The following is a 21,911-nucleotide window of genomic DNA, read 5'->3' as shown; positions in this document are numbered from 1 at the left end:
CTCATCAAGAAGATGCCCTTCAGACATGGCCACAGGCCAGTCCAATAGAGACAATTATCCGATTGAGGCTCCCTCAACCCAGGTGTGTCAAGTTGACACTAAAGCTATCCAGCACAAGGAGTAGTGGGGCTAATTTTGTTTCAAGAATTAGAGACGAATTTAGGAAAGTACCCTTTTTGGTTCTTTAGAATTTTTTTTGTTGTTTGGTTGGTTGATTGTTTTGGTGTTTTTTGGTTGGTTGGTTGGGTTGGTTTTTTTTCCTTTAGTTTTGGCGTTGTCTTGTTTTCTTTTTAAGACAGATTCTCACTATATAGCCCTGGCTGGCCTGGAACTAGATATGTAAACCAGACCAGCCTAGTCTCAAATTCACAGAGACCTACCTGCCTCTGCCTCCCAAGTACTGGAATTACAGGCATGTGCCACCATGTGCCACCTATGCCTGGCAGTTTTTGGTTTTCTGAGACAGGATCTCATGTAGCTCAGGCTGGCCTCTAACTCACTATAAGGATGGTTTTGAACTCCTGATCCCTCTGCCTCCACCTTCAAAGTGCTGAAATTATAGGCATGTACTATCGTGGCCACCTTAAAGTGTTTTTTTTTTGGTTTTTTTTTTTTTTTTTTTGGTTTTTTTGGGAAAGGTTTTGGTCTTTTTGAGACAGGGTCTCCCTGTAGCCCTAGCTGTCCTGGAACTCACTATGTAGACCAGGCTGGCCTTGAACTCAGAGATTCTGGCTCCCGAGTGCTGGGATTAAAGGCGTGCACCACATGCCTGGCTTTAAAGTGTATTTTTTTTAAAAAATATGTAATGCTTCAAGAATTTGTGTGTCATCTTTGTACAGGGGCCACGCTAATCTTCTCTGTGTCATCCTAGTTTTAGTGGATGTGCTGACAAAGCAAGCACTTGGAATGTATGGGGATAAAGCCAGGCATGGTGGTACACACCTGTAATCCTAAAATTGTGGAGGTAAGGCAGGTAGACTAGGAGTTCCAGGTCATCTTCTCCTACATAGTGAGCTGGAGGTAAGTCTAGGCTACACGAGACTCTTGTTTTAAAAACAAAATTTAAGGGGGCTGGAGAGATGGCTCAATGGTAAGAGCACTGACTGCTCTTGCAGAAGACCTGAATTCAATTCCCAGAGAAAAATGGGTCAGAAAATCATCATCTCATATATAACTTTACATAAATTATAATTATGATTCTTGCCAAACTAAATTTGTAAATATTCATGAAAACAAAAGCTATACTGTGAAAGGACTAGGTGCTGCATTCACCTAGCGTTGACAAGCATTAGCTACTAGTGCAGGTGCAGTATAACTCACCATACTGTATTTATATTTCAGATGTCTTTGGTGCCTAGTAGTCAATATGTCCAGATATATCTCGGACATTAAGTATCTGCCTTCCAACATCAAAGATAGACTGATTAAAATAATGAGCCTGCGGGGCCGGATTACAGATTTCAATATAAGTGAGGTAAGAGTATATAATTATAGAACAAGTTTATTTTACTATTTAGATATGGTTTCAGATTTTTTGGAACAAGAGTATATAGTAATATTATTAGTCTCTGAGACAGGACTCTGGAGAAGCCAGCCTCCAGCCTTGGAGATGCACTACTGCCCTACTCTCCTCTCTCTGCCTCTCTTCTTTTCCTCCCCTTTCTTCCCTTTCCTCTCCCCACATGTAAATCTACAGGAAAACCTTTTAGGGGGCTGGAGAAGAGAAATGATTCAGCAGTTAAGAGCACTGGTTACTCTTGCAGAGGACCTGAGTTCAGTTCCCAGCACCCACGTGAAGGTTCACAACCATCTACAACTCCAGTTACAGGGAATCTGATACACTCTTCTGGCCTCCACAGACATAGCATGCAGGACTGTACTTAAATATAGGCAGGCAAAACACCAGCATTCTTTTTATCCAAACCTTCAAAAAGTCTTAAACTTTTGATCAAGACAAAGCGAAGTATGTTTCATCATGATTTCAGAACAAACCACATTTCTGTTTATAATATTATATACATATACATTGGTATTTTCTATTGTATTGTATTTTATTCTTTGTCTTATTCCTTTTCTGTTTGTTTTTTCCCAACAGGGTTTCATGTAGCTTACCTGGCCTCAAACTAGATAACCTGATTCATCTGTCTTTATCTACTGAGCGCTGGTATTGAAAATATGTGCCACTATACCTGGTTTATGCAGTGTTGGGGGTGAACCTAGGACTTTGTACATGTTAGGCAAGCACTCTACCAACTGAGCTACATCACCAGCCTGCGAGTTGTCTTTAGAATTTAGAATTTCTCCTCTCCCACCAGCTTTAGCATGGGATCACAAAAGAATATGACCTTATTTTGAAATAGGGACTTTGCAGATATAGTTAGTTCTGGTGAGCTCACACAGGAGTAGGGTGGGCCCCTAATATAGTCTGGCTGGTGTTCTTCTAGAAGAAGGCCACGGAAGATGGTCCTCTGTAGAACACTCTGAGACAATGGAGATGGAAATTAGAGGTGCCCCTCCAGATTACCCTAGAGATTGCCTGCCAACCCGGACCAGAAGCTGAGAGATGCATGAACCAGCTTCTCTCAGAGCCCTCAATAGAACCTACCCCACTAGCCATGATTTCAAGCCTCCTGCCGCCACTACTATAAGGCAGTTAATTTCTGCTGCTTAAGCCACCTGTTGGTGCTACTTTGTTATGGCTGCCCTGGCTAACAGATCATGTTCTAGCCTGAGATGAAAGTTATGAATACTTTTTCTTTTGTTGTTGTAGGATCACACTCTGCAGCCCAGGCTAGCCCCTAACTCACAGTGATCCTCTTGCTTAGCTCTGAGAGTGCTGGGATCACAGGTATGAGCTATCATGGCTGGATGCTGTCTCAACATTTCATAATTTCTGTTCATCCTTTCACTTCTAATGTAAACTGACAAGATTTAGAGGCTGTCATTTGAGCCCCTCTCAGTGCCCTCACTCCCTTCATCAGCTCAGAGCTGGTGCAAACTGAGGCCAGGCTTCCTTTACCTTGCCACCATTGGGATGTAGAGAGGGTTATGTGCCCAGTGGTCAATACAAGGCATATGGAGAACACAGCTATTTCAAAACAAACTGGATTACTGATTCCTGATCTAAGAGCAGAATTGGAATAGAAAGACCATGAATAAGCATAATAACAGTTTTTCTTTAGTATACATCTTTCTTGTTATAGTCAACATTTATGAGAAACATCCTTTCAGATATGACCTTCTCCTGTAAATTGGGACTGATGAGTGCTCAGGAAGGGAGAACTTGTACTTAACTAATGTTGCTGTGCAGTTCATATTTTGTTGCTGTTCTTTGGATGTGTCTTGGGGGGTTTGTGCTCATGCACATGTCTTTGGAGGCCCGAAATTGACATCAGGTGTCTTCCTTGGTCATTCTACACTTTATTATTGAGGCAGGGTCTCTTTAAACACGGAGCTCCCTAATTCCATCTAGACCAGCTAGCAAGCTTGCCACAGGGATCCTCTGTCTCTGCCTGTAGAGTTCTGCCTGGGATTGCAGGTATCTGCCATGCCTGCCAAGCTTCTGAATGGTTTATTAACTCGTTATACTTGCACAGCAAGCACTTTAAAATAAAAAAAAATTTTATTTATTATTTTTATTTTATGTGTATGAATGTATTACCTGCATGTATGTAAGTGCCCCCGTGTCATGCAGTGTCCGAAGAGGACAGAAGAGGGCGTCAGATCCCTGGAACTGGAGTTAAGGACGGCTGTTAGCCACCACGTGGGCGCGTGTTTTCTTGTTCCAGCTTAAAATACTTTCCCATATTATTTTATTTATTTACTATATTAAACTATGTGTATAGCAATACAATTTACATATTAAATAACATTAATATAATGATTTGATACAGTTTTTAAATTTTTTATTTAATGTGTCGCCATGTGGGTCCTGGGGATCTGAATTCATATCCTTATGCTTGCACAGCAAACACTTTCCCACTAAGCCGTCTCTCTATCCTTGATAGCTAGTAGTTGTTACACTACTTGCTTTTAAATACTCTTAGGGTTGCATACCATCACCACTGTATGCAGACTAGAACTGCTGATTACTCTGACTTTTCCTTATATTTTCCCAAAGCCTGTCATCAAAAGGAAACAAGCTTCAATGATAGCACTCCCGAATGTGGCTAACACTGTGACTTTACATTATACTATGCTTTGGGAATTAGTTTGAGGCCAGCCTGAGCTACATGAGACTCTATCTTTAAAAACCAAAAAAGTCAGGCATGGTGGCACACACCTTTAATTCCAGCACTTGGGAGGCAGAGGCAGGCGGATTTCTGTGAGTTCGAGGCCAGCCTGGTAAGTTCCAGGACAGCTGGGGCTACAAGAGACCCTGTCTCAAAAAAAAGACAAGAAGGAAAACCAAAAATAATTGTCGACAAGATGACTGTGGGGGGATACACACACACACACATACATACACTAATAATATTAATAACAAACTTTTTTTAAAAAGATATTAACGAAAAAAGTGTAGCTAAGTATGGTAGCACACACCTTTAATATCAGCACTCTGGAGGGAGACAGGTGGATCTCAGTGAGTTCTGGGCCAGCCTGGTCTACATAGTACATTCCAGGCTAGCCAGAGATACTTAGTGAGACTCCAAAAGAAAGTGTTGTAAAGAAGTAATACTAGTGCCCTATAGTCAGGTTTCTTGCTTGTAATTACCAGTGTCTTGAGAAGCAAATGTTGGGGACACAGAAAGCCTTTATGAAGTGACTGAAAGATGGAGAAGTGGGAGCTTTGCTGACAATCAGCTTCTTACCTGAAAGGGGCCTGTGGGTTACAGATACAGGACAGGAACAATGACGGAGAGAGGGCCTGATCAGGGGGGAGATGTTCATATCTTTTCTAGACATAGGCAAAGATCTTCCCAAAACTTAGGTGCCCTCTCTTTTTATGACCTAGGATTTCTGGTCATGGTGGGTGATAAGCATCTTTAGCCTTAAATGGGTGTGGGGAAAGACTAAGCTGCTCTGTCAAAGTAACCTTGCATTATAGTTTAGGACAAAACACCTTTCAAATGTTTAGCATGTCCACATATAGAGCTGAGTAAGATCTAACCCAAAGGTTAAGGCAACAGAAGAGACAGGCACAATATCGAGACAGACGCCAAGCGTTGTATTCCATTTCACTCACCCATCAGACATTTGTAAGGTGGAAAAAGTGGTCAAGTCCCTCCAGGGTGATCTAGGCAACTGCTGCTATAACCCACATGGCACAGGTATTGTCCTCAAAACTAGTGGGAAACTGATGTTCCTCAACTATGTGATCTCCAAAATTGGCAAGTTTTTGCTCAACTAAGAGCAAGTGAAGCCAAAGGAACTGTTTAGGTTTTTCCTTTGTAACAGCAAAGGAAAGAGGTGCATCCTGAAAGGATTGATTCTGTGGGTACAGACTGCCTGATATCTGAGCAGATTCTGGGGGTGTTTCAGGGGAGGAGGTTTTTTTTTTCCTTAGAAACAATACTTGCTGAGAAGCACACAGCATACTTTCTAGTAGAGTTGGGGCTTCGAGGGGAGATGATCACTGCAGTGGCTGTGCCCTTCAGGTCCAGGGATCCTGTCTCTGAACCAACTAGTTCAATAATTCAGCTCCAGCTGGAAACTAACTTGAGTTTCTCCTGTCCTACCCATCTCCACATGGATACGACTCTACATTCTTTGCTGTATCACTGCCAACTACTTGCCTGTTACACACCACAACACTGACTATGGAATAAATGTTTATGGAAAACTTAATTTGGCAGCTGGTAGATGGCTCAGAGGAGAATTTTAAAAAAAGAAAAAGAAAAGAAAACTTAATTTTCAAAGCCCTGTTTTTCACAGGTTCTACATCCTGAAGTCCAAAGACTAGATCTGCGGAGCTGTAATGTCTCAGACACTGCTCTCCAGTACCTGTGTAACTGCAAAAAACTAAAGGCACTAAATTTAAGCTCCTCAAGAGAAAATAGAGATTGCATAACTTCAGACGGTATGTTTTATTAGGTTAATATTTAGCACCTGATTCAATTTTGGATCAATGAAGGAAAAAGAATATGTCAGAAAGAGTATGAGAGGACCAGCAAGATGAGGGAGGGGAGAGGTTAGGGGCCAATATGAGTTAGGCACAATGTGAAAATGTCTAATGAAGCTCACTTTTAAAAGAAAGACTAGGAGCCAGGCATGGTGGCATGCACCTGTAATTCCAGCACTTGGGCAGGGAAAAGCATGAGGACCATTGCAAATTTGAGACCAACCTGGTCTACATAGTGAGTTCCAAACCAGCCAGGGGCTACATAGCAAGAAAATACGAAGATTCAAAGAAATAGGAATTATATTATTAGTAGGAAAAACTCAGAAAAAAAATTCAAATTAAGAAGTAATCCTAATTAGAATTCTTGTTGATGACCAGTTAAGAAACAGGGCTAGAAAGGTGGCTCAGTGGTTAAGAATTCTAAATGCTCTTTCAGAGGACCCTAGTTTGGTACCATATGGCAGCTCACAACTGCCTCTAACTCCAGTTCCAGGGGACCTGATGTCCTCCTCTGGCCTCCAACAACACCAGGCAGTCATATGGTGCACATACATACATCCAGGCAAAATATTCATACACATAAAATGAACAAATCTTACTTGAAATGACTGCATACCTCTACATTTTAAATATTCTGCCTGGTCTGAGAAGGCATAACCAGTAATATTTGGTCAAAGGTAAGGTTTTTGTTGTTAGCCATGTATGATAACAAAAGCCTATAATCCCTGTAGTAGGGAGGTGGAGGCCAAAGAATCAAGAGTTCAAGTCCAGCCCTAGCTACGTCGCCAGTTCAAGGTCAGCCTGGAATATAGTGAGACTGTCACACACAAAACAATTGTTTGCTTTTTAAGATTGAGACTTTAGCTGGGTGTGGTGGCACATGACATTAATCTCAGCACTCAGGAGCCAGAGGCAGGTGGATCTTGTGAGACCAAGGCCAGCCTGGTCTACATCACAAGTTCATACCAGCTGGGACTAACAGAAGGCCCTGTCTCAAAAAAAAAAGAAAAAGAAAAGAAAACTTAATTTTCAAAGCCCTGTTTTTCACAGGTAGATCTCTATGAGTTCAAGGACAATGTGGTCTACATAGTGAGCTCTATGAGTTCAAGGACAATGTGGTCTACATAGTGAGCTCCAGGCCAGCTCTCTATGAGAGATCTCTATGAGGCAGATCTCTATGAGTTCAAGGACAATGTGGTCTACATAGTGAGCTCCAGGCCAGCTGGGATACAGGGAGACCCTGTTTCAAACTAAAAATGAATCTACCATATGACCCAGTTATACCATTCCTTGGCATATACCCAAAGGATTCATCCTACTGTAGAGATACCTGTATATCCATGTTTGTTGCTGCTCTTTTTACAATAGCTAAGAAATGGAAACAACCTAAATGTCCCTCAGTTGATGAATGGATAATGAAAATGTGGTGCATTTGCACAATGGAGTTCTACTCAGCGGTAAGGAAAGATGAAATTATGGAGTTTGCAGGTAAATGGATGGAACTAGAAACTTACATTAAGTGAAGTAACAGACTCAGTAAAGCAAGAGATATATATTCTCTATCCTTTGTGGATCGTAGCACCAATTCCTTATATGTTACATCCTGATGTAACAGCAGGAGCCAGAGAGATGGAAACGAAGCATGGAGATAAAGGGAAAGAAAGCCCAAAAGAAGGGGATAGTAGGAAACAGATGCTACCATGGGGGAAATGGGAGTATTCAACTGGGAAGGGAGAAGGGAATGACATGCAAGGAACCATGGGAGTAAAGGGGAAGAAGGAATTCAAGAAGAAGGGATAATAGGAGACAGATATGTATTATCAAGGGGAAAATAGGGGCACTTAAACTGGGAAGGGAGGAGGTAGTTAGGGGGAGAGAGAAAAGGCAAGGTGGCTTTATTCCAGGCAATAGTAGGGAGCTGGCATGGCAAGCTTAAGGATAGCACCCCTAAATTTGTGGGGAGTTTTAAAGATTAGGACTTCTAAAGTGATAGTAAATTCATTATTACCTTCAGGCTAAGCAGGGAGTTGACTTGCCTCTTACTGTTTTTAGGGAGTAACAAGCTTATGGGAGTTTCCCCTAAGGTTCTGGGGAATTTTAAATTTTTCTAAAAATATTATTTTTTTATGTGTATGAGTACATTGCCTGCATGTATGTAAGTGCACCCATGTTGTGCAATGCCCTCAGAGATAAGAAGGCATCAGATCCCCTGGAACTGGAGTTATGGATGGTTGTTAGCCACCATATGGATGCTGAGAATCAAACTCAGCTCCTCTACAAGAGCATCAGTGCTCCTAACTGCTGAGCCATCTCTCCAGTCCCAGATTTTTAAATTTTTACTTCCACTAAAGATAAGGAAATTCTCCATTATTTCAAGGTTAGTCCAGGAGGTAGCCTGCCTCTTACTGTTTTTAGGGAGTGGCAAGCTTAAGGGTGTTTCCCCTTCTGGAGCCTAAGGAGTAGACCTCATTAGAATAATAACTTCTGTTGGTAATATTGTACTAGCTGTTCTCAGGGGAATACTGTTTTTTAATATAGGGTTGTTTGTGTCTTCCTCTGGGTCACTTAGTCTGGAAACCAGCCCTATCTCATGAGCTTTCTGAAGACATTTTGAAATTTAAATACCCTGGATCTGAAGTAGGAAGGCCAAATCCCATCTCCATAGTCAGCTTCTCCATTGAGTTCAAAGCAACACAGGACAATTTACTAACAAACATCTTTTAAAATTGAATCTATAGGACTGGAGAGAGAGCTCAGCGGTTAAGAGGACTGACTGCTCTTACAGAGGACCTGGGTTCAATTTCTAGCACCCACATGGCAGCTAACAACCTTCTGTAACTCCAGTTCCAGGGCATCTGACACCCTTGGGCATTGCACAACCTACCTACATGCAGGCAAAACACTCATACACAGAAAATACAAATAAATAAAATTTTGAATCTACTAGATCATGCATAGGGAATGGGAAGTGACAAAAGTCTGAACACTTGATCTTGGAATGTCACTCTTTGATACCTCTGAATTTTCTAAGTTCATGAGTACATGGCAGTTAGCGCTCATAATCAAGGAGAATCAAGTTAATAAAAGTATCTGCCTTGGGCCTGGAGAGATGGCTCAGCACAGTTAAGAGCACTGACTGCTTTTGCAGAGGACCCGGGTTTGATACCCAGCACCCACATGGCAGCTTTGAACCGTTCTTAACTCCAGTTCCAGGGGAATCAGAAGCCTTCTGAGTTCTGAGGCATTGCACGACAGGGGTGCACTCACATGCAGGCAGTACACTCATACACATAAAAATAATAAAATATTGCACACACACACAAAAAAAAGTATCCGCCTTTGCTATTGCCTAATGTGAGTTTCTCCCTGGCCATATTAGAGGTGACAGGATGTTTGAAGGCTTAGTCCCACAGTAGTTAACTTGTGCCAGTACCTGGAGGCAAACTAAACACCCTACCATCTCTCCTATGATGATGTATTCCATTAGAGGCCTTTTTTATTCTCTGGTTAAACTTCAGTCTAGGCTTGAATGCAGAAAATCAGAGCTCTAGGTCAAACAGGTGCAAGGGAGGGTATCTTGCTTCCCCATCCAAATTTCCCTTGTTCTTTCCCTCAGGCACAACATGAGGAGTGGCCTTGCCAGGTTTTTTTTAGCTGCCTAATCTCACTGACAAGATCTGAATCATCTCATTGGCCTTTTATCTTGTAGCATTTTAAATTTTTATTTTGTTTTTTGAGAAAGGGTCTTACTGTTTAGCCCAGGCTGGCCTGATACTCTTTATGTAGCCCAGGCTGGCCTTTAACTTGTAGCAGCCTGTCTTTCTGTCATAGTACAGGGTAAGCCCTATGAACATCCGGACAGTCCCTTTTTCCTCAGGCCTTTTCCAGTCCCATGCCTGTGGGTGCTCTGTCATGAGCTATCATGGAAAACCTTGCTTTTGTTGTCACACAGTTACGTGAATAACCACAGACAGACTGTAGTTCCCTTTTTCCTTGGGACTTTCTGAATGCAGAGTAGAGTCTTCCTCACATAGGGCACTATGATGCAGTGCTACTAAGCTGACATGGTTATCTGAACAAATAAAAGCCTAATTCTTTAGGTTTTCTTTTAAATATTTTATTTATTATTTTTATTTTATGTGTATGAGTATATTGCCTGCATGTATGTGAGTGCACCCATGTTGTGTAGTGCCGCAGAGCTCAGAAGAGGGCTTCAGATTCCCCTAGAACTAGAGTTAAGGACAGTTCATAGCCACCATATGGGTGCTGGGAATTGAACCTGGGTCCTCTGCAAGAGCAGTCAGCCCTCTTAACCACTGAGCCGTCTCTCCAGCCCCTAATTCTTTAGTTTTTAAGAGTGGGCTTGAACACCCATTCCCCTAGAGATCTCTTGGAACCCTCTGTCTTCTGGAACTATCTGCTGGAACTCCATCCCTGGAATTGTATCCCAAATTCAGCTCCACCCATAATTTTTTTCAAAATGGTTTCTCCAGCTTCAGTGAGGGAAGAGCTTGGCTCCACCTTAATCTTAACAGACCACCTGATTTTTCCATCCCTCTTTCTTTTTTTTTTTTCTTTTTGAGGCATGGGCTACATAGTGAGGCCCTGTTTTAAAAAGAGAAGGGGAGAGGGGCTGGAGAGATGGCTCAGTGGTTAAGAACACTGGTTGTTTTTTCAGAAGACCCAGGTTTGAATCCCAACACCCACATAGCAGCTAACAACTGTCCATAACTACAGTCCCAGGGGATCCGACAGCCTCTTCGCCTCTTCTGACCTCCGAGGGCATTGCGTGACACAGGTGCACTTACCTACATGCAGGCAGTACACGCATATGCATAAAATAAAAATAATTTTAAAAAAGGGGAAGGGGAGAATGAAAAATGAATGAATATATAAATAATTATATAAAACAGACTAGCTACAGGAGGTCAAAGTCCATTGTGATGTTCTGGACAGAGGAAAGAGGAAACGGAGGTGTACACTGGCAGACACCCTACAACAGGGGCTTTCTCTTCCTTTCCCTCCCATAAAAGACCTTTATTCTTTGTGACAAGAGTTATCTCCCCTGAAGTAGGAACTGATCAGGGAGTAGCAAGGGTCAAAGGAAGAACTTACAGGAAAAAAAAGAAATGTAAAATGAGTTCCAGGACAGCTGGGACTACAGGGAGATCCTGTCTCAAAAACACCAAAAAAATAATAATAACGCCATGAACTACGCAGTTTACACATAATCGATAACCATCACATGGCCATTGTGTTAAGAGAAAATAATGTAAATTCACATCACATCTGACTTAACCCCCATCCTCACATGATGAGTGGAATATTCCTTGTCAAACCATCCTAGTAAAAAAAGTAACTTATGGCCTGGTATGGTGATGCACGCCTTTAATAACAGCACTCGGGAGGCAGAGGCAGGGGGATCTCTGTGAGTTCAAGGCCAGCCTGGCCTACATAGTGAGTTCTAGGACAGCTGTGGCTACAGGGAGACCCTGTCTCAAAAAGATAAAGAAAAAATGTATGTGGCCCCCTAGATTTAACATAAAGCCTACCAAGAAAAACCTGTAAGTCTTGATGCTCTGAAGAGGCCCATACTCGTTCCTGAATCTGTCCTTTACCTCTAAAACTTCCTCCTGATTTCTTCCTTTGTCTCAGTTCTTTGCCCATGGCAGGAACCTGGAAACACCAAATAGAGGGCATCCTCTGGTCTTTCTAGCTCTAAGACCTCCTTCTCCAGCCCTCACCACTGACAAAACCACCACCTCCATAAATTTACCTTTCTTGCCTCAACACCTTGTCTCTAGACATGATTGACCAGTGTTTGCTAAAATGAGAATCGGTCTCAGTCATACTTCTCGTATGTGTGGCTATATATAACTCAGTGGTGGAGCTCTTACCTACTTTATATGCAAAATAATAACCTTGCTTTGAAGGAAATAAGAAAATAGTTTTATTTTAAACCAAATATGAGTGACCTAGGATACATAGATTCAAATTTCCCAGAAAAGTATTTCCAAAGCAAAAACAACTTTTACAAATAGAAGACAAAAGTAACTTAAATCATTGCATCCAGTCACTACATTGGTAGGAGTATTACACAGGGTATTAAGGTAATGCAAGGAAACTCTGACCATTGGACTGAAATGGTATCTTACTGCATTTTTAGTGAAGTGTTTAGTGCAGTGAAGTCAGGAATCTATTTGTCAAGCTGTATGTGTTTAACATGCATCCCCAGAGGTTACCTAACTGTCAAAGAATGTTAGGTTATGTAGTTTGTTGATAGTAACTATGTTTTCCTCTAGGAATAAAAGTTGTGGCTTCATCCTGTTCAGACCTTCACGAAGTTTCTTTGAAAGGATGTGGCCGTGTCTCTGACGAGGGTGTCCTTGCTCTTGCACTCAATTGCCGGCTGCTGAAGATCATTGATTTGGGTGGCTGCTTAAGTATTACTGATGTGTCCTTACACGCCTTGGGGAAAAACTGCCCATTTTTGCAGTGTGTTGACTTCTCAGCTACACAGGTAAATGAGATATAAATTTGAAACATATGGCTGGGTGTGGTGGCATGTCATGCCTTTAATCCCAAATGCAGGTAGGTCTCTGAGATCGAGGGCAGTTCCAGGCCAGCTGGGGCTACAGGGAGACCCTATCTCAAACAAAGAAAACAACTTGCAATGTATAGATTAGTGCTGTCCTAATTATTACCCATGACTAATTAGAAGAACATACTTAGTCCTTTTGTTGTTGAAATTGTTGCCCATTTTGTGATTTAATTTGTTGATAATTATAATATAATTTGCATATTCCTTTTAGTCATTTTAAGTAACAAAAGTAGGAGGTTTGTATGACTAAAATTGCTAAACGGGTGGTAATTAATGTAATGGTTATATGCATTTTAGAAAATTCCCTCCTCTTCATCATAGGATATGTTTCTTTTTCCCTTTGCTTAGGTATCTGACAATGGTGTGGTTGGACTTGTTAGTGGACCGTGTGCCAAAAAATTAGAGGTAATTTTAAAATGTCTATAAAAATGCTAACTTTTATATTATCCTTAGAAAAAATGTTTATTATTATTGTGGGGAGCAGTACTACATCACACATCTGGAGGTCAGAAGACAGTCTCTCCTTCCATCTTTCCATGGGCTCTGGGGATCAAACATGGGTCTCCAGCCTCGCATAGCAGGCAAGGCTGTTTGCTTGCTGAGCCATCTCATTGGCTCTTTTCCTTTTATCCTCTGGCATTTAAAATTTTTATTTTGTTTTTTGAGAAAGGTTCTCACTGTTTAGCCCAGGGTGGCCTGGTATTCTTTATGTAGCCCAGGCTGGCCTTGAACTTGTAGCAGTCCTGCTCCAACTTTCCCAGTCCTAGAATTATAGCAGGTCACCACCATACCCAGATTTTCATTCTGTTTTCTTTTTTTATTTATTTATTTTTTATTCTCTCTTTTGCTCTCTCACATACACACAGAAAGAGAGAGAGAAGAGAGAGAGGAGAGAGAGAGAGAGAGAGAATCACATCATGTGTGGAGGTCAGAGTACAGCTTTGCAGAGTCAGTTCTCTCCACCTGTACTTGGGTTCTGGGGATTGAACTCAGGTCATTAGACTTGCATGGAAAGTACGGTTACCTACTGACCCATCTCACAGGCCCCTATTTTCTTTTCTGTTTGTTTGATTGATTGGTTGGTTGTTGCATTTTGTCCTTTTCAAGAAAAGAAATTTATTTCTTCCAGTTTGGTAAGGTGAGATGTTCCAATATCCATGTCTTGGCATCTAATGAGGTCTTCCCTGCCATATCACCCTGTGACAGAAGGCAGGAGGGAAGGAGAGAAGGGAAGGGGGGATGGGGGAGAGACAGACAGACAGAGTTTGTTTGATTTTTGAGACCAAGTTTCATGCAGCCTGTCTTTGAATTTGCTATGCAGCTGAGGCTGGCCTTGAACTCTGATCCTTTTGCCTCCATATCCCAAGTGCTAAGGGGTATTTCAGGGGTAAGAACACCCAACTACCCTTTCTATATAGTTTTTTTCCTTAAGTCGATATTTGTTTCTTTTTTGTAGAATAGTATTCCTAAACTTTTTCATGTCGTTATTGTTGATTTCTTTTGATTTCCTTTTCTTTTTTTTCCCATGTAGGAGATTAATATGGGATATTGTGGAAATCTGACTGATGATGCTATAGAAGCTGTCCTCACTGCCTGTCCTCAGATAAGTATACTGCTCTTCCATGGATGCCCCCTAATAACAGGTCAGTCACAATTGCTTGTGCTTAAGTCTCAGCTTCATCTTTTACCAACTGTGTAACCTTGGGAAAATTCCTAATCATTCAGTTCCCTTATTCAATGTCCTTACCTGTAAATTGTGCAATGATACACCCGCTTTATAGGCTTGCTCATGATGATCTGATGATCTATTGAAAATCTCACTCAAAGTAGAGATCAGTTCTGGTGACTATGATGGTGGTAAGGCTCGGTAATGTTACCTACATAAGAATGACTATGGCAGCAGTAGTCATGGTCAGGATACTAATATGATGCTTTATGTAGACCATAAAAAAGTTCAAGTTTATATATATTCTATCTATTAAATATGCTACATGAACAATTAACTATTATTTGCTCAAGATGTAAAAACTGAGAGTAGGAATAATTTAAACCACCAGGTGCAGTGGCATACACTTTTAATTCCAGCACTTGGGAGGCAGAGGCAGGTAGATCTCTATGAGATCTAGGCTCTAGGCCAACCTGGTCTACATGGCGAGTTCCAGGCCAGCTGGTGCTTCAAGGAGACCCTGTCTCAAAAACACCAAAAAAAAAAAAAAAAGAATAATTTAATCAGGGCATAATGACACGCCTATAATCCTAGCACTCATGAGGCTAAGGCAGGGCAATTGCTTCTAGTTCAAGGCTAGCCTGAGTGACATAATGAATTCTAGGCCAAGCTGGGCTATAGAGTGAGACCCTGCCTCAAACAAAACAAAATAAGAACAACAAAAATTTTACTCCTGGAGGGCTGAGGAGATGGCTTAGCAGGTAAAGTGCTTGCTGCACATGCACAAGGACCAGAGTTTGTATCCCCAGAATCCACCTGTAATCCTAGTGCATGCACAGGAAGCGGAAACAGTCATGAGTAAAAGCTTTAGAAAGTATAATCCAAAAACTGAGTTCAGTAAAACAAATATTAAAATGCTCAAGTATGTCTAGATTAACATAGAGACAACAGAATACTATCAGCTTTCAAATCTGGAAATGTGTTGGCATGGTTAATTAGATTTTCAGATTGGGAGTTTTTTGAGAGAAATCATATAATTATTGAGATCACTGGTGACCAAAGAAATGTTGATAGGTAATGGATTCAAGAGAATTGTCTACCTGGTTTGAGTCTTAAAGCCAGGAAAACTTAATTTCATTAGATCATTCCCCATCTAATGGCTATAAATATTGCTTCAACCAGGCATTTGTTAGCCTCTAAAGGACAGAAGTTGTAATGCATCATTATTTTGGTCTTTCATATCCCCTACAAAGCCAGGCATGGTATTTCACAGGAGCAGAGGCAGGAAATCAGGAGTTCAAGGCCATCCTCAGCTACATAGCAGGTGGGAAGCCAACCTGGGCTACATGAAACCTCATCTCAAAATAAACAAGGGACTAGAGAGATAGTTCAGTGGTTACAGAAGCTTGGAGTCCAGTTCCCAACACCCATGTAAGATGGCTCACAACTGCTTTTAATTCCAGCCCCACAGGATCCAACACCATCATCTGGCTTAGGAACAGGCAACTTGCATGCACATGTACACACATAGACACATACATAAATAAAAATTTTAAAAATCCTAAAAAAATTCTTATTTATTCAGAGGTTCAAACACTTAAAAATATAATTAGAAAATCTAAAATGATTTCTTTTTTTTTTTTTTTTTTGTTTTCTTCGGTTTGGTGTTTTTGGAGACAGGGTCTCCCTGTAGCCCCAGCTGGCCTGGAACTTGCTATTGAGACCAGGCTGGCCTTGAACTCACAGAGATCTGCCTGCCTCTGCCTCCCGAGTGCTGGGACTAAAGGCATGTGCCACCATGCCCAGCTAAAATGATTTCTGATACTGAAAAACTTACCTACCTAGCCATTCCCGACATCTCATAGTTCCTGTTCATTTAGTGGACTTGCAAATTAATGTGTTAAAAAAATTGTTCAAATGCCTTTAATCCCAGCAGAGGCAGGTGGATCTCTGTGAGTTCGAGGCCAGCCTGGTCTACATAGTGAGTTCTAGGTCAGCTGGGGCTACAGGGGGACCTTGTCTCAAAATGACCAAAAAAAAAAAAATTGTTCAAATAAAGCTATTTGCTTGTACTGTGTGGACTATGGAATTATTATCCAATCTGTAATATTCTATAATATCCTTGATAAACTTTAAGCATTATGAATATATAATTTACTCAGCACTTAGTGTGGATAATTTTTCCCTAGTTTAGGTAATTTTGTGACTATAATTCCATCCTTTCAGTTATTAAAAAGACAAGAAAGACCATCAGGCTCTCCCTTGAGAGCCCATATGTATACTTGGGTATGTTCTGATTCTTCTTTGGGAAGCCACACCTATGCTCTTGGGTTTGTCTTAATTTCTTCTGAGGCTTCGTTTTTCTCTTAACCTTCTTATTTAACCCTATATTAAAATATCTCTATTAAATCCAAACCCTGCTTCATTTAAAAAAGGAGAAGAAGAATGGGGGCCGGAGAGATGCTCAGCAGTTAAGACCACTTGTTGCTCTTATAGGGGACCCAGATTTGGTTCCCAGCACCCTCACGGCTGCTCACAACTGTCCCTAACTCCAGTTGCAGAGATTCTAACGCCCTCTTCTGGCTCTGCCATATACATGCAGGCAGACCATCAAATTTGTGACTCCCACCTTCAACTCAAGATTATCCTAAGCAATGACTGACTAAACCAAATCATCTTATAAACATGTTGATAGTGTTTGCTAATAGACTGTTTAGATTGCTTTTTGTACATAAATTTATGATTTATGAATGTATGGGGCTATGGATAGCTAGAGAATCATTATCATATACTCCTGTCTGTGAAACCAACAGAGTATAAACCAAAACAGCTGCTCTAAACTAGAACCAGCTTCTTATAAGAACAGTGGTTCATACATACTGGGGTCTGTTTGTTTTTCCATTTGTTTGGGGTTTTTTTGAGACAGGGTCTCATATTGCTCAGACTAACCTCAGACTTTCTTTGTAGCCAAGACATGCCTTGAACTCTTGATCCTTCTGCCTACCTCCACTGTGACCACCAGTGGGGCAGCCATGGGACCTGAATGAATTACCACAGAACTGAGAAAAAGACCACACACACACACACACACACACACACACCACACGAGTGCCAAAAGCACAGGCAGCTCTGCTTTTATGCTCATTAGAGCTACAGCTGAATGTTTACAGAACAACAAACAATAATAAAGTGGCTAGAATATAGCAGTTCAGTAAAACATGAGCAAGATAGCATTATCACCATAGTATGCCTTCTTGGGAGAGCAGGTGTCTCCTGAGAAGCTAGGGGAGTTACAGGCGTTCCGGAGATAACTCCTCAGCAAGCATTCTTGCATAAACTTTCTCATGAAACAGGGCTCTACAGAGTACATACTCAAGGTTACAGCTTAATTAATCAAGCATATTTTTAAAGCCATAGGAACACTATTTCACAGTCCCTTCACTCCACCTTCTGAATGTTTATGCCACTGACACTGACTTATTTTTTTCCATGCTGGGGATTAAACCCAGGGCCACACCTTGCTAAGCAACCTGTGCTGCTAAACTACGACTGACTTCACCCTTCAGACCATCACTCAACCTTAAAATAAGGAGCTGATCCATTGTAAACAGAAAGATCCTTTTAAGTGGAAGATAGAGAAGCCAGACCTGGTAGCAAAGGATTGTCTGTCATAAGTTGGGAGGCCAGCCTGGACTGAGTGTGGTAGCTTATGCGTTGAAGCCCAGCAATGGGGAGGCAGAGGCAAGAGGATCTCTGTGAGGACAAGGCCATCTGGGGCTACAGGGAGACCCTCTCTCAAAAAGACAAAAAAGAAGAAGGGGGAGGGAGAAGAAGGAAGAGGAGGGGGAGAGGGAGGAGGAGGGGGAGAGGGAGAGGGAGGAGGAGGGGGTGTGGAGGCAGCTGCCGCCAGTCTAGACTACCTCCTGAGTACTGGGTACTAGGCCACCTTGGCCAAGTAAGTCCTTGCCTAAAAAAAAGGTTGCTCTGTCTGAGAGCCTGTACTGTTCTTGCACAGGACCTGAGTTCTCAGCACTCGTATTGATCCACTCACAACCACATGTAATTCCAGCTTCAAGGGTATTCCGACACCCTCACTGGCCTCTGAGGGCAACTGCACTCAATGCACTTACCCTCCACCCCCCAGACATACATGCATATGCATAAGCTTTAAGAGAAAGAGGGGGGGCGGGGAAGGGGAGATAGCAGCAGTTATGTCAGCATGCTGCTTACCCTGAGTCAGCAGGAATGGAGGGAATGTGCTGGTCTAAAGTTGAAAGTGAATTCTCCTTAGAACCTCCAAAGGGAAATGCAGACCAGCTGAATCCTGAGTCTGTATTCACAAAAGACCTTGATTTTGTTGTTGTTGTTGTGTGATGTCTTTGACTCGATCTGGTGTCAAGGTGGTGGATTAACAGAATGAATTGGGAAGTGTTTCCCTGTTTTCTGTTCCTGTAGCCACTCCAGCTTCTGCAGAGTTCTTCACACAATACAGCTGTAACCATTCTGTTACTTTCAGCCTATATGGTAAATATATATAATATATTTGTTTGTTGGACTCAGGGCCTTGTATGTGTTAAGTAAGCATGGTACCAACTGACTTATATTCCTAACCTGCAATCTGTATTTATTTGGGTTTCCTTTTCTTAATTTTTAAAATTTTCTTCATTATTTTTTATGTTATGTGTATGAGTGTATTGCCTGCATGTATGTAAGTGGTGTCATACAGTGCCTGCAGAAGTCAGAAGAGGGTGTCAGATCCTCTCAAACTGGAGTTGCAGATGGTTGTTAGCCATCTTATGGATGCTGAGAATCAAACCTGGGTCCTAACCCTAACGTGCAATTCTATATTTATTTTGGTTTCCTTTTTCCTAATTTAAAATTTTTTCTTCATTATTTATTTATTTTGGTCTTTTGAGACAGGGTCTCTGTAGCCCCAGCTGGCATAGAACTCACTATGTAGAGCAGCCTGACCTTGAACTCACAGAGCTCCACCTGCCTCTGCCTCCCAAGTGCTGGGATTAAAGGCATGCGCCACCACACCCAGCTCACTCTTTTTTTTTTTTTTCAGTCTTTTTGAGACAGTGTCTCCCTATAACCCCAGCTGGCCTCACTACACCTGGCTCCAGCTCATTATTTTTTATTTTATGTGTATAAATGCATTGCCTGCCTATATTGTTGTGCCCAGTTTGCGAGACCCCAAAGACCACCAAGGAGCCGACCGATGCAAACACACAAGGGTTTTTTATTGTTGCAAGCTTAAGCTTGGGGCCACTCTGTCACCGACTCAGCGGATCTCAAATGTGAGACCCTTTGCTTTGGGAGACAAAGGTTTTTATAGGTTAAGTTCAGCAAGTTCAGCAAGTAGGGGAGTAGGGGGTCTCCAGCCTGGCAAGCATCTGATTGGTTGCAGCTCAGTGCCAAACCATAAACTGCTGGCTTCAGGAAATCTGAAAAGATACCTGGACTTTTAGTACCTTCCTGTCCCTGGTTAATTGACCGTTGGCAGGGGAGCTGTTCTCTGTCCATTCCAAGTATTGTGGTTTTTCTTGGAACAGGGCCCAGGGCTGGGTCAGTCCCATGGAGGTTTTATCCAAGAAGGACTCACTCAGGTCTCTCATTCCCCGCTCTGACTAGTACCTTGGGGGCCCCTCATCTCATGTTCTTCATCACCCAGACTCTGGAGGGACTGATAGTGGGTTCACATTACCATTAGCTGTATAGCTCCCATAAAAAAGCTACTAATTTATTTAAAATGCAAGGCCCAAAAGTCAAGAGCATAATCAGAATGAGGAGGGGTCCGAGTAAGGTTGAAATCAAAGTGGTCAACCAAGGGGAGCTATTAAACCAGGATTCAAACCATCCTTGTTTAGCCCTATATTCATTCTCTCTTCGATCCAGGCTTTCTCTAACCTTGGCCAGGGATTCTTTGATGACCCCAGAGTGATCTACATAAAAACAACACTCTTCCTTAAGGGCAGCACAGAGGCCTCCCTGCTGCAAGAACAACAGGTCTAGGCCACTCCTATTCTGCAGAACCATTTCTGCCAAGGAGGTTAGGGATTCTTGTAGATGGGAAATAGACTTTTCTAAGTTCTGGATGTCCATGTCTGTTGCAGCTCTAAGGCTATGGTAGTTTTGGCTTTGTAAGGTCAAGGCCGAAATTCCTGTACCTGCTCCTGCCAGTCCCAATCCCAGAAGAACGGATAGGGTGATGGCAGTAACAGCTTCTCTTTCCTAGCAATTACGGTGAAGGGGTCCTTGCCTGGTCAGGCCCTATTTATATCCTGGTCTGAGTGATAAATAATTCTAGGGATTAGTTGTACTAGAACACAAAAATCTGATGATTGATTAAGAAATGGACACATGGGGTTAATCCCAAAGTACATGCCCATCATCCTTGATCTGGTGGTAGCAAGTACAAGTTATTGGCCAGCACTGGCAGAGTCTGGTTGCATAGGGCAGTGTACTCATGAGGGGGCTTGCCTATACATAGCCTTCGTCCTGAAACATTTTGTAACATAGGCCTGATTCCTTCCTGCTGAGCCCACCTACAGCTGCCTTGGTCCGGTGCTAGGGTGGTGTTTCCTATGAATGCAATTCCCTCATAGTATGGGGGCCTTGATGAATAACATAATCAGCATGATGAGGTGAGGTCTGGCCTGATATCATTGAGCACCTGGTAAGTCTGGACCATTAATGACCAAAGCAGGTCAGTGTCACCTATAGGAAGGCCATGGCTGTCAGAATAACCATTATTTGAAGGGGCTGCTGTGGTTGATAAGATTGATTCTGGGGTGACCTTTAAAACAGCACCTGGTCCCAAGGGGACTGAACAGGTCTGGTACTGAGGAACTTTTATTCTTAGTTGAATAGAGAATAAAGTTCCTGGATCTGGTTCAGTCCAGCCCACATAGTCTTATTTCCCAAATTTTTCCCACTTCCCAGCTGGTGGCTCTCTTTCCTTCTTCAGTAAAACTAATATTGAGCCTACCATTTTTATGAGGATTAGTGGGTATCGGTTGCTCCCACATTACCTTAATAAGATCTTCTCCCTGAGGGGTCCACCATATGTGTTCCGTTGTCTCACAGCCCCATTGAGCGCAATAAGTAGTGCTGTCCTCTCCACACCTGCTTCTCTGGGACTTGTATTTTGGCATTCCGGGCCCTGGGCAAACATAGAACCAGCTTGGTTTTCTGTATGGGCCTGGAGAGTTAGTTAGAGCATGAGGATGTGCGCCTCCCTTAGGATTGAAATCAAAGAAGGCACCTAAACGGGAGTGCAGAGTTGGGAACCAAGTAGCCAGAGGTGCTACTTGGGAGATCTGAAACAAAATATTACCTCCTATCACATCTTGGAGGACCCAAGTCAGATTCATAGGTTGATGTGGGCCTCCCAGAGCAGAAGCGGCTATCATGGGGAATAGAGTATATATAGTCGACAGTTTGAAAATTGGGTGAGCTTTAGCTTGAGCGGATTGTTGGGATCATTTGAAATTCTCCATCCTGAAGCTGGGGATGCGCACTCCTCTACAGTGAATGGGTCAGCTGGCCGTACATGTGTGTGGTGGATCTATGACGCTACA

At 42.2% G+C, this 21,911-nt stretch overlaps 1 protein-coding gene, 1 long non-coding RNA gene and 1 other non-coding gene across 3 annotated transcripts in view; 1 reads left to right on the top strand and 2 right to left on the bottom strand.

The window, feature by feature from the left end:
- Amn1 (antagonist of mitotic exit network 1 homolog) overlaps positions 1–21,911 on the top strand; it is a 39,156-nt gene that overhangs the window by 7,782 nt on the left and 9,463 nt on the right. Inside the window, exons 2-6 of the mRNA XM_008827000.3 lie at positions 1,342–1,474; positions 5,875–6,019; positions 12,364–12,581; positions 13,011–13,067; positions 14,194–14,305. Of these exons, the coding sequence (XP_008825222.1) occupies positions 1,342–1,474; positions 5,875–6,019; positions 12,364–12,581; positions 13,011–13,067; positions 14,194–14,305 (665 nt within the window). The remainder of the gene's footprint in view (positions 1–1,341; positions 1,475–5,874; positions 6,020–12,363; positions 12,582–13,010; positions 13,068–14,193; positions 14,306–21,911) is intronic.
- Positions 795–901, bottom strand: LOC115069228. The gene has a single exon (XR_003848501.1). It is a non-coding gene; the product is annotated as a U6 spliceosomal RNA (small nuclear RNA).
- On the bottom strand, positions 13,596–21,656 carry LOC108490496. Its single transcript, XR_001872302.2, has 3 exons — positions 21,363–21,656; positions 18,559–18,845; positions 13,596–13,859 (listed from the first exon to the last, which is right to left on the bottom strand). It is a non-coding gene; the product is annotated as an uncharacterized LOC108490496 (long non-coding RNA).

This window comes from Nannospalax galili, unplaced genomic scaffold, assembly GCF_000622305.1.
Source record: "Nannospalax galili isolate Female #2095 unplaced genomic scaffold, S.galili_v1.0 scaffold710, whole genome shotgun sequence".
Lineage (NCBI taxonomy): Eukaryota > Metazoa > Chordata > Mammalia > Rodentia > Spalacidae > Nannospalax > Nannospalax galili.
The sequence above is the reverse complement of the archived record's forward strand: the minus strand, read 5'-3'. Positions and strand labels throughout refer to the sequence as shown.